The sequence below is a fragment of the Agrilus planipennis genome, unplaced genomic scaffold (genome assembly GCF_000699045.2).
Source record: "Agrilus planipennis isolate EAB-ADULT unplaced genomic scaffold, Apla_2.0 scaffold168, whole genome shotgun sequence".
In the NCBI taxonomy this organism is placed as follows: Eukaryota; Metazoa; Arthropoda; class Insecta; order Coleoptera; family Buprestidae; genus Agrilus; species Agrilus planipennis.
This window is the reverse complement of record NW_020442443.1, coordinates 438,965-452,413: the sequence shown is the minus strand read 5'-3', so window position 1 is coordinate 452,413 and position 13,449 is coordinate 438,965. Positions and strand designations below refer to the sequence as shown.

The 13,449-nt window shown below is 35.6% G+C and overlaps 1 protein-coding gene across 1 annotated transcript in view; it reads right to left on the bottom strand.

Moving 5' to 3' along the window:
- Window positions 1-9,336, bottom strand: part of LOC108740076 (leukocyte surface antigen CD53) — a 39,116-nt gene extending 29,780 nt beyond the window's left edge. Inside the window, exon 1 of the mRNA XM_025980367.1 lies at window positions 9,010-9,336. Within this exon, the coding sequence (XP_025836152.1) occupies window positions 9,010-9,069 (60 nt within the window). The 5' untranslated portion in view covers window positions 9,070-9,336. The remainder of the gene's footprint in view (window positions 1-9,009) is intronic.
- Between the last annotated feature and the right edge of the window lie 4,113 nt (window positions 9,337-13,449).

Genomic DNA, 13,449 nt, shown 5'->3' with positions numbered 1-13,449 from the left:
ACATATTAAAAAGTTTTACGCTCATTATTAATAAAGATTGAAACTGAATATTTTTTGTTTCGAAGTTTGAAATCAATGCATATTCACTGCCAAAAGTCAGTTAAAAATTTTCCATATTATTCGTTATTTCTTATTTTATTCAAAGTTTATGGTTAAATTCCAAATTTTTTCTCAAACCGTATACTTTTCTTTTAGTAGATATAGATAATATTTTTTTACCTCATGATATGCTGCAAAACCAAAACCAAAAACACTAATCACGAATTTCAAATTTTATGTACTCTTGTCTCCGATTGTACCTCCCAAACACCCTAATGAACTACATGGAACCTCAAAAAAACACTGCGTTGTTAACGTCATAGTAGTAGAGCTTAATTTATATGTTATTTTGTATAAAAAGAGTGGCGATTGGGCGATGTTGCTCTCTACGGGTATCCTTCTATAGTTGGGACCATCAAAATTGGCAAAGTCTGCAATAAATTATCTGTGAGAATGGACGTATTTTCTTTCTTACTTTCACTTGGGACTGCAGTCATTTGCTGCGTTTTGAACACGCCCTTGTTAAGACAGGAATTACTTCATGAGTGATACAGACAAAGTGAAAAGATAACCGAATAATAGTAAGCGGTGCAGTAGTTAAAGGTCGCTTAGGTAAGCGAATGATCAGGGTCGGACTGAGCGGCATGGCCTAGAGGTTTAGACCATTGCCTAGCATTCGGGAGGATGCCGGTTCGATTCCGGGTCCGTCTGTCTTGATCCAAGTTTTTCTGTGGTTTCCTTGGATCACTTAGGCAAATGCTGAGGCAGTAATATTCCACAGATAATCTTTCATTCTCTTCTGTCTTCATTTCGTCCGTCTCATCTTTCTCACCCCAACCACCACCCACCCATTCCCACGATTCCTGAAAGCAGGCTGAAGAAGGCCTTTCGCCCTACCCTCCGGTGTAGTCCGGAGGGACTGCCTGCCCATCAGCATTACTAGCTGGTGGGAATGAAACACCCAAAAGAAAAGAAGAAAAAATCAGGGTCGGCATTATAACTGCCTGGTTGGAACTAAATCTAAACTAAAAGTCCGATGCTGGCAACATGGTCAAATTCTGCTTGTCTGTATCTCTTTTTGTTACACATTAATTGTTGTAATATTATTCCTTCTTCTTGACTGGTGTCTTTCTTTTATTTTTACGATGTTCCCTGCAACATCTGTCGTGTGTAAAAGTAGGCATTCTGTCAACAACAGCACTTTCATGTACGGTTAAATAAGGTGCTGTCATCTGTTAAACACCCGCAGTTCTTACGGTTTTTCACAGTATGAATTGTAAGTCATCTCGAACTGATAGACTATATAAAAATTATAATAATTCCACAAAATTCGCTTTAATAGATACATATATCAACTTTTGCTGTCTGCTCTACTACTGCCTAATTTAAATGGGTTCTCTAACGGTAAGAAGATGCCCCATATCAGCTACAGTTACTATATGTTGAGTGAGTACTGTAGAACAGTGTGAAATACCGTTGTCTATGAGATCTCACGCATCTGTTATTGCATCCTTTGAGGGGAAAGAAAATACAATTAAATCTAGTTATGACACTGACGAAGAATGTTACAGCGACACAATGGATGTCCTTTCAGCAAACATTCCAGGTATACGATTTTCTTTGGAAAACATGACTTTGTGACAACTTCATAGAAACCTCTCAATTCCCGTTTACTTACTATACTAGTTCGAATGTGTATCGGTAATTTTTAAGTTAAATTTTTGCATTTATAAGTAACGTATAATTCACTTAATGCCATACCGATTCCCTTTTAGCTGATACTGCCTTAACGCTTTACAACTGTATCAATAACCAATAAAATAGAATATTCGCTTATTCATTTTTTGAAGTGAACCTTCTTTGGGCTCGACGATAGCAAAATCTCAAGGCCATGAAACGACACGTTTTGTCTCGCAAAGCGATAGGCTATGAGGATAGAATGGCGCGTTTGCGCATATCAGTATTACAGTCAGATGTTAGTAACCGACATCTCATATATTACAGTATAATGTATATTCACTACACTATAGTGCTAAATTAATTTTTTGACCATTTTTTGTTATTGAATTACATAAAAACGTATTAAAGTAATACTCCATAGGTAGACTAAAGATAAAATATGTTGGAAAACATAAATCCTGAAAATTCGTACTCTCTTTTTCTTTCATCAATTATTACTTATTTGTTATAAAGGTATAGAGATCGCCAAAGAAGTTTCTCTTCTTTCACGTGTACTGAGTTGCACCTGTTTTTTTTTTTAATTTGGGTCTGTTAGATTTACCGTTACTTCTCGTGTTATACACCAGAGCCGGGCAAACTCGGCTCTATTGCCTCCCGAGGGCTCCTCAAGGTTAACCAAGTAGCTCCTCATTGATCCTGCGAGTGAGAGTGAGATGATTCTTTCCTTTTCTTATTCCTTCCATTTCGCAGATGAGTCCCCTCATCCATAGCCAAACCCAATAGTTTTGCGAACGTAGTAACGAAAATTTTCGTAGGTATTATTTAAGTTGCGAGAGTGGCTTCGCTCGTCTACGGGATGAAGGGGCTTGATATGGGAGTGGAAGGGAGAAGAAAAAGACAAAACAAAATTATTCATTACTGCTTACTCTCTCGTACTCATTGAAGGGTATGGAGTGACTCAAATTAACCTCATGTAGCGGCTCCAGCGAAGTTAAAGTTTGCCCGGCTCTGTTATACACTAGTGACGAGTTGTAAATCGATCATAGGGACGTTCTATTACACGCAATCATCAAAAGGCGGCATCATCTTTTAAAAAATATGACGTGGAATAGCTTTAGCTACCTTTTTATTCAACTAATAATGTAGTATAAGTTCAATAAGTACAATTTAAATCGCTTTGTTTAAAGGATTTTAGGGATTCGGTAATTTTAGAACAATTTTCAAAGCAGGATATATCTTCAAATAAACGATCGGTAGAAACAGTATATTCCACACGTTCACTAAAATATCCGTACACTTTCGCTCAAGGGATATAAAAAAATACCGACAAAGAAATGTGTAAATTTGTGTGTTCAATTTCCTTACCTGTTTATAGGGACGAAGGTTTTGCATGTCCTAATAAAGTTATAAGGCCTAGTTCGGAAAATTAAAAGAGAAACTTAAGTATACATAGAAAACAATTTTGTTCATCATTTCTGTTGGCACATTATGAAAATGAAGTAATTTCGTGGTTTATTTTTGTTCACATTTTTGTAATAATCCAGGTAACGAAACACTTTCAGCATTTTTTTAATACTAATTAAAATTCCACTTGATCCATAATAAAGAAAAGGAAATAAAGTTCCGTAATATATCACTCAGTTAAGAAAATCTACATAACGCAACGCTTGGCTGTAATAATAGCCTGTGAATCTAGTCGTGGCTCTAGGTTTAGGTGATGCAATGAAACCTATTAAGGTTAATTGTATTCGCTGATTTCAGATATTATTTTTAGAAATTTCGCTAACAATGTTTTTATCTTGCAAAAAAATTGTTTAAGTACATAACATCATAAAACAGACTATAGATAGAAAGGAAATAGAATATCTTGCAATTTAGGTACAGATAGAAAGAAAATAGAATGTTAAATCGGCACTTGGTAAACCATCTTCAGTAAAATAACGTTAAAAAAACATTTGGCTTATGCTTCACAAAACATTTATTGGCAAATCTGGAGCATTTAATTATTAAATATTTTCCGACTGTATTGAAAATAAATCGAAAAAAAAAAGAAAATCAGATGTACATCTTCAGATGTTGTGGATTTTAGTATCTTCTAAGGCCTAAGTCAGTGGAGGTTAACCTAAGGCATGCGGGCTTGGAGATTTTACCGGCTAGCGAGATTCATCATAGTTTTAGACAATGTATTTATCTTGTAATGTTCAAAGTATACTTCATTTACTTTCTGTAGCGATGTGCCCCTTCAAATGCTTTGGATGAGCGCTGGCAAAATAGTAGGTAGGGAGAAAAAAGCTCATTATACTCTCGACTCTTGTTCATTAAACATACTTTTTCATACAGTACCTACCTGCCAAAAGTTTTGTTCGATCATGAATAGTAGTGCAAGTCGAAAACAAGCGTTAAAGCCTTTAATACGTCTTCAAATATAAATAAACATCTCCTTGATATTTTCAGTAGTAAATGGTACCAATAACAGCACATTTGAGCAATGCAATTGTAGTGGATAAAATGGTCAATTTTTCCGTGCACTACTGTACGGATTCTACGATCCTCACCGGTTAAGAGTTTGGCCGAGAGTTGTCTCCTTTCTTTTCTGGTCTAGTGCTGTTCTTTTCTACTTTGCGCCGGTCAAACTGAAGGACAGATTGCTACAGAAAGTAAACGAAATATAGTGAAAACGAATGTATTAAAAGAACCGATGTATCTATTCACCAGCACCATACCGATGGCTACGAAGCATTTACCGGTACTGTGCCGGTGACTGAGAAGCTAGAAATGCTTCTTTACTATGAAAAAGATAAGCTAATTCCAGACGAAGTTCGAAGTTTATTATTTCGACAATACGACTTGCTTTCAAGTTAAAATAATTGGAGAAATTTCAAATTTTAGAACAGCATCAAATCAATTCTATAATCGAATAATATATACATCAGTAAAAAGTATCAAATCATTTTGTAAAATATCATCGGATATTAGACCACCATTTTGGTGAAAGACTTGGTAAAAGAAAATGGATGCTTTACAATGTAGTCTTAATGTAGTTTTAAATTTACCAAAAATGACGGTTTCTTCAACTTTTTGTGAAATAAAGTTGTCAACATGGGAAATTGTTCGTAATAAATTACGAAACATATTCCAATCGACAAAAGCGGAAGAGTAACTGACTTCAATATATGTCTACCGAAGTTGATATTATTTCGTTTTTCAAGTTGAATTGTCTGATACCGAGCACATAGCAGCAGACCTCTCTGATGATGGATCAATTGACAAAAAAAAATAAACAATAATAAACTGAAGGATGATCTATTTATCGAACTATGGAAGAGAAAACTATCCAGGAAGCGATAGCTGCCCTGAATCAAACGGATGGCGACAAACCTGCCGAAATCGCTGACAGAATCCATCATTTAGCATCAACGCATAACCAAATTGCAGCGATAGAGCCGCTGCAATTTTCTTCAATATGCGAGCAATTTATAAAACTTAGTGAAAGGATGGAAACGATGCAGTTAGATGTCATCAACAATAATAAACTGAAAGATGATCTATTTATCGAACTATGGAAGAGAAGACTATCCATTCGGATCCAGGAAGCGACAGCTGCCCTGAATCAAAGGGGTGCCGACAAGCCTGCTGAAATCGCTGACAGAATTCATCATTTAGCACCAACGCATAACCGAATTGCAGCGATAGAGCCGCTGCAATTTTCTTCAATATGCTAGCAATTCACAAAACTTATGGAAACGATGCAGTTAGAGGTCATCAGGAAAAATAGCATGCAGCAACAGCAGCAGACCTCGTTCTTGACCCCAGGGAACTAACCGGATATGTAGCAACAGCCATCACAGGTTTGGCGAAAATTGCCGATAGGGTTGCCACTTTTTTTTTATATAAATAAAGGACGTTGGTTATTAAAGGTAGAAAAAAAAGTACGCTCTGGTCAAAATAGAGTACAATTTATTAACAAATAATTATCAGTTAAACAATTGCACAGCATCTCTACAGCCTAGATTTAAGTTAAGTAAATAAGTGTCAAATTTTGAGACGCTTTATTTCTTTCGTTTCGCCATTTGTAATTCATCACAGAAAAAACTCTCTCTGCAAATGCAGATGTGGCGGGAATCGGCAGTAAAAATGAAAAATTAAAATAATAAACAAATTTGAGTAATTATCATCAGTCTTATTAAATACTTGCTGCTATTTTTGTGCAGTAGATAACTCCACAAAACCATTAGAACAATATATCTGATTATACAATATCTTTAATAATGAAAGTTCTGCCTAAAAGTCATCCATATTTACATTTTTCAGATTTAAATTTTCGACTATTTTCACAAAATTATCAAATTTAACATTACTTTTTAAATTTATTTTGTTAAGTGTAAATAATCATTAAATTATATTATTTATTTATCGATCTCAGCAACTCTGTCATTATATTTTACGCAAAAATTCTTACAACCGCTCTTTTTTTGTATATTATACGTATCTTAAAATGTCAGAGAAATCAAATCATTTGAAATAAAGTATTTTCGTGTAAGTACTTTATTTGTTGCATAAAGTATAGAGTACAAAGTACAGTTACCCTAAATAACGTTCAAAACTTTATAATAAAGTACGGGTGGCAACCCTAATTGCCGACGTAAAAAATGCGTATCACCGTATAATTTCAAAATTGCAGGTTCCCAAAAAGCCCATTCTAACTTCCTCATAGTTGTTTTAGGTCTGCAGATAAGCAGTTTTTCATTTTTAAGTAGGTAGGTACTAATCATTTTTGTAACTTCTTAAAACGGTGTATATCGAAATATCGAAAGTTCAGAACATTTATCGTTCCTGATATATTATTATTATTATTAGCTTTTCGTTGTCTCGCTAGTTCCCAGCATTGTTTTCAGGGTGAGAAAGCGATGCAGCCACAGGGGGCATCCATTAATTACGTGAGCTCAGAATAGGGGGCAGGGGTCCAACGAAATCTAATCAAATCCCATTTAAATCTAGGGAGGGGGGGGGGTAATCGAAAATCTCACGTCAACTTCAAAAAATATAATATTAGAGATATTAAAAAGAAATATTTTGAATGTTCATTTTGCGTTTCCAGTGACTGTCTTCCTGCACCACCAGNCGGAATAAATTAACTATAGTTTACTGAACGATTTATTATTTTCCTGAATAATAAAAATAAATTAAGTTTAAAATATTTTTAGCGTCAGTCTCACGTAAGGGGAGGGGGGTCCTGGCAAATCTCACTAAATCTCACCTAATTAACGGATGCCCCCATATCAAACCAACACAAAATTTTTGACTAGTTTAGAAATAGAACAATTTGTTTCATTGTCGCCGATACTGTCAGGAACAGCTGCTGATAGGTAATTTTCTGCAGGATTGCACAGTTATAAAAGCAGCAGAACCACAGGTATCGATAAAATAATTGTGGTTGTTTCACCTGGCAAATACCCGATTCCGCTAGTACATGGGATTAGAACGTGGAACGGATACGTAGGACAATTATTTACGGTTCTAAAATCCAGGTATTAAACACTGATTATTCGTGGGTGTGTTACATAAGTGAGGATGATGAGTGAACTAATAAGCAAGAGATCAGACATTATTTTTATTTATGGTGACTATGAAATTTTTTAGAAAGATTAGCAGCCACGTTTTCTCATAAAAAATGTTTAAAGTATAAAAACGTAAACAACTTATCACGGTAGCATGAACATATATTCATGAATACTGACAACAAAATTACGTAATTAATTTCAGAAAAAGGTTATGCATTCAAAGTTTGAAGTGGTTTATGAATTTCGGCTTTTGCGTAAAAAATGATATTTAGGAAGTAAAAACTTGCAATATGGTTGTTCTAGATTCGAGATTTTTTGAATATCAGTTTTGTCCAGGCAATTATTATAGTGGAAATTCCGAAGCAAACAAAAATTACTATCGACTGTTTCTATTATCGAACCGATCAATATCAAAGATTTTTGAAACAGTTTTTATATTCTTCGAATGATAAGTGACAGAATACTTTTCGGAATCATCTCGGTGTCTCTCACTATCATAGGCCTTCTTTCTCAGACCCAAAAGTACAGGTGAACTTCAAAACCTGAACAACTTTGACTTTAGTATGAAAAAAATTCAAAAATGTATAATATCGTTCTGGTGTAATGATAAGAGAAAGAGAGGGCCAAGATCTTACACTCTCACATCGTTTTCGTTACTTTCACAAATTCTGCGCAAGGCTCCTCACTTCCACAAGGAATCATCATCCGTTTTTTCACGCACAAAAGAATAAAACCTGCCAAGATTTTGGGAAGACGTAAGGCCCAGGTAGGAAATAAAGCCTTGGAATGTATTCCAGGTAGCATTAGAACACCTTTAATGGCCTTTTCCACCCTGTGATTATCACACATTTGGTCTCATGAAAGAGAAACATTAAGGGCACATACTTATGATAACGATAAATATAGTCAAATCCGACCCTAACGTACAGACTCATTACCCATATGAATTAAATCAAAAGTCACAAGAACTACCAAACTTAATGACTAGTTATAGTGTGATTCTATATATCTTGAGAGTCTCATTGCTGGAATTCCACGGATGTTTCTATCTGAAGCAAACCACAAATGCCTTACTGAATGATAAGACCATAAACTGAGACCACAATTGTCCCGAATTCGATATCACCGTTTTCGTCATTTATATTTAATATTATTAATGCATCATTATTGCAATTGTTATTCATATTGAATATCTTTTCAAAGCATAACATCTTCCAAATGAAGTTAATTTGAATTACATCAGTGAGTTCTAGACTTTAACGGATACTACATCATTTATTTTCTCAAAACCGTTGTTAAAATTCAGAAATAAACAAATTAATGCTCTTATCACATAACATTTAAACTTTATGAAATAAAATGATGCAATTTGTCAGTTTATACTAAAGGACAGGTATAATATATGTAATATGAGTAAAAATACTTTTTAATACCTACACCATTTGTAATCTGTAAGATAAAAAAAAGATAAAATTTACATCACGTTACTTCTCCTGAAATATAATTTGATCATGAGCGTTATAGATTGCGTACAATGGTAAAATGTACTTATAATAGTATGTAAAACATACAGACAAATATTTAAAAACTAAATGTGAACTGTAAGAAAACAGTTAGGTAGCTACTCCAGAAAAAAATTGATTGTCGGAATAAAAATAACCTCCACAAGCAAACACTGGGAGTATCAGCGTCTATATACATATATAATGTGGGTCAAGACAATACTCACCGCTATAAGTAGGTTAAAAAAGAAAAGTAAATATTTAACAAGGAACGTAGAACAACCCATTGTAGATCTATCCTGGAAACAACTTTAAATTGTTTTATTAAAAAGTTTTTAAACACAAATAAGACGCCGAAGGTATTTCTAATGAAGAACTTGAACGCACTAGAAACAAACAACACGCTCAAAACTGGGTGCGCTGCGTCGCTTACTACACAGAACGGTTACAAACGAGCTGCTGTACCCACTAATAACCGGCAGACAAACAGGTTCTCGTTCGTAGTTCGTAACAGTAAAATGGTCGCATACACACAAAGATTATAAAATCGTGTGACGCAGGCTGAGCAACGTATTTATCGTGTGGATTTGTACGCAAATAAAGAAAATAAGAAAACTTTTAAATGTAAACTGTAGTATTTCATAAACTGGAGTATGGTGACCAAGAACTTAATGCTGTTGTAGTAGTATGATCCCTTGTAACGTCTTATAGGTGGTGGTGGTGGTATCTGCCAGCAGGGCCGTAACGAAGTATTCTATTTTCGGAAGGGGGAGGCGCATCCGATTAATCAACAGTTGTACTTCAATTTTCCAACTAAAGCTTTGCTGACACGTGCAAAAATATACATCTATAAATAAAAAATAGGGTAAAGGTCTAGATGATGACCCTCGACCCCTTCGGGTGGGATCAAAAGAGGAGGTCTCCCCTACCACTGTACCATAAAAAGTTCGTGGCGATCTCACCCCCACAATAAGTTATGGGGGTTAGATGATGGTGGGGGTAGGGGAGATCGAAAGTAAAACCTGAGTAAAATCCCATAAAAAATTTGCGGCGGTCTCACCCCAATAAAAAGTTATCGGGGTTGAAAATTGATTATTTTGACAATTTTCATACACTAATTCAAATAAAATTCAATAAAATAATTATTTTCAAGCGGGTGGAAATGGGGGATCGAAAGAAGGTGGTCACTTGAACAAAACCCGATAACCTAACCTAACCTACGTAATCCTATAATGTAGCATCGTTTTATATAACATTCTCAATATTTTCATCTATTTTTTATTAGTTTTAGCTTTGAATATTATATAAATATTTACATGCCTAGAAATGTATAAAATATTGGCATATTTATTAACTTTGAACCCCCATAACTTTATATGGGGGTGAGACCGCCACGAATTTTCTATGGTACAGTGGTGGAGGAAACCTCCACTTTTGCTCCCCCCATTCCTCCACCCTTCGGGGTGGGGGGCCATCATGTAGACCTTTACCGAAAATAATTATCAAATATTAATGTTAAATCAACTTCATTTCATCCCACTGCAGATTACCTCAAATTAGCAACGTCAACTTTTTTGTTCTCCCCGGAAATCGAACCCGAAAAACTTTTTTAAAGTATTGATATTAATACAATACAATAGGTTGTAGAGGTCTCGTTCTCTACTGAAAAGAGAGAAAAGATGTTTCGTCCCGAGAGCACGCCTGAACTGATCAGTAAGGCTGACGACGTGCTTTCTGACTTAGACATCTGAAGACCTGTGGGATCGAAAGAACTAAAAAAAACTTTTGGGTGCTTAGTTCCCAACAGCCAGTAATGCTGAAGGTTGGAGAGTCCCTCTGGACTAGAGTGGAAGACTCTCTTCAGCCTCCTTTTAGGAATCGTGGGAATGGGTGGGTGGTGGTTCGGGTGAGAAAGGTAGGATGGACGAAATGAAGACAGAAGAGGATGAAAGATTATCTGTGGAATGAATATTACTGCCCCTACATTTGCCTAAGTGATCCAAGGAAACCACAGAAAAACTTGGACCAAGACAGACGGACCCGGAATTGAACCGGCGTCCTCCCGAATGCTAAGCAATGGTCTAAACCTCTAGATCATGCCGCTCGGTAGGAGGCCGAAAGGAAAGCAGTGCTCTTATACATATATTAATCGCGGTGATTTCCCGCCACCTGCGAGAGATGCTGACTGAGGTGTGACCACCTAGTGGAAGACGCCGAAGCAAGGGGTGTGTGGCGAGAACTGTCGCGATACAGGCGGGTCGCCACAAGATTTATAAAATTAATTAATAAAAAAATTAAAGCTTACTCGAATTCACCCTTGTTTAGGTTTCGTTCATAAATTCATCGATTTGTTTAGGTTAAGAGCATCTCAAAGGTCTTTTTCGATTTTTATCACCATTAGGGCATCAAATTTCTACTCATTAATATTGGACCTGATCGAATTTTTAATTATTTTAAGTAAATTACATTTTTCAGTATTTTCATTTGTAATATTCTTTTTGTGAGGATGTTTGAAATTGGAATTTTGAGTTTATCTTGTAAAAATTTTGTAAGTTTATCTTAAACGCATTGGATTGAGAGTTATCAATTTTTGTCGGAAGTCTTCGTCTTCGGTGATGTCTTTAAAAATCCTGTTCTAGATTAATTATCTTAACCTTCTAGTAAAAATTTTAGCACTTTCTATTAAATTTAGAATTACATCTTCCTGTTGCCTTATTGAAATAAGAAATTCTCTGGTTCTATTGATAATGCAGGNTAGAAATTTCCGACGTCAGCCGTTTTGTTCTATCGTAACGGTGTGTTGCCCTTTAAGTTTCCGTGGAGTAATTTGTTTAATTTTGAGTGCGTGTGGGCAGTGTTTGGTAGAAATTTCCTATAGAAGTTTACGAATTATCCCCTCAAGCTATTAATGTATGCGATAATATGCTTCTGGTAACCGATTTACTATAAGGTACTTGGTTTAAAATATTAACCAGACGTCCGATTTCTTGATGATACTGTATTGATGATCTGTGCTACTTGCGAGAGTTCAGTGAACACGAAATAAGGTCCGATATTACTTTTACGGTCCCTATGCCCTTTTGTAATTTTATTACAGCCCGTATACAGCAATGCTCTTCGAGTTTCTCAAGCAATTTTACTTTTACTATTTCTTAATTAATAATACAAGTTAAAAAAGCCAACTGAAGCAGATATTGGGTAGTCATTTTGTTTGCATAGAGCAACTTTGGTTTGATTGTAATTGCCCATGACTGATAAGAACTAATAAATTCGGAAACACCATCCAGATCTGATCATTTCATTATACAAATAATTACTAATTACTAATTTACATATTGCTGCTATAAGAATGAAATCTTCAATTTCAAAGGAGACAACCCCCAAAATAGTACACGCGAAAAACCAAAGAACGTTGGCTCTTCTCAATGTTGAAATTTTTAAAGGAACAGTTGCTGCATCCTTATCATTTGCAGCGAATACAACTCTTTCTTGAAACTACCTTTCAGCCGCGAATGGATTTCTATCGGTGGTTTCGAAAGAAAAGTACTGTACAGCCTAATTTCTTCTATAGAATGTTGTTTACAGACTTTGCTTCATGTGGGACGGAATTCTAATAATCATAATAATCACTATTGGTGCGACGCAAAATTAATTGTAATTACCACAAAAACTTTTCGAGCGGACACGTGTTTCGCCCACTTCATACGTGGGCATTATCAACGCGAGACTTTTTTGTGGTAATTAGGGATGAGTCTTCTTTTTAATTTTTTAATTAATTATTATTTACCCCAGTCTCCTTTTTCTACTTTTTTGATAGAATATAAAGTGCACACTTTACCTCAACAATAGTAATTCTGATAATGACATAAAGGAGAACATATTGCTACAATCAAAATCCCCTACATTAGTAGTGGACTTGGTTGACTCCATTAATGTTGTATTGGTACGCCACTCTTGTCATTTTGTTCTGGCATTTAAGGTGGTTTCCAGCTGGATTCTTATGCTGGCAGCGTAGTTGAAGAAAGCTTCATTACAGTGCTCCAGCCCATAATCGCTATGTAGAATTTCCTCCTTAATATTAAACTTATTCTTTACAAGACCTACACACTGTTTGGCACAACTGGAAACGGTTCGCAAATGTCGGAGCACACCTTTTTACTATTTTTTACAGACAGAGTGCCCATTTTTTTGAGTTGAGCTCTGTGTTGCTCACCGAGTAAACAGGCTTCACAGAAGAAGTTCGTTATTTCGTTGAGTTTAGCGCTGATCAGTCCTTGCTTCAGTAATTGATACACAATCCTAATATTTATATACCCGATGCACTCAATCATTGAGGCAATGATGTTGTGGAAGTGATATTCGCTTCTTTGACCACCTTGAACACGAGTCTATATAAGTTATCTTTGCAACGGCAGTAGGGAATTTAGGGGATTAATCTTTTAGATTCGTTAGATTTTGCCTATCAACAGTCAGACCCCCAACCCTTTATGTGTATACGGTGAGCTTTTTTTGTTGTTGTGCATTTTGTTAACACTTTTGCGTTTGCAAACGCCCCCCCCCCCGCATTGCCTTTTATAGAATATTTTGTAATGATTTTGTATTCATCCATTTTATTAATGACAGGATGGGCGTGCGATGATGTCCATTTTTGTTGTTACTTGTATGGT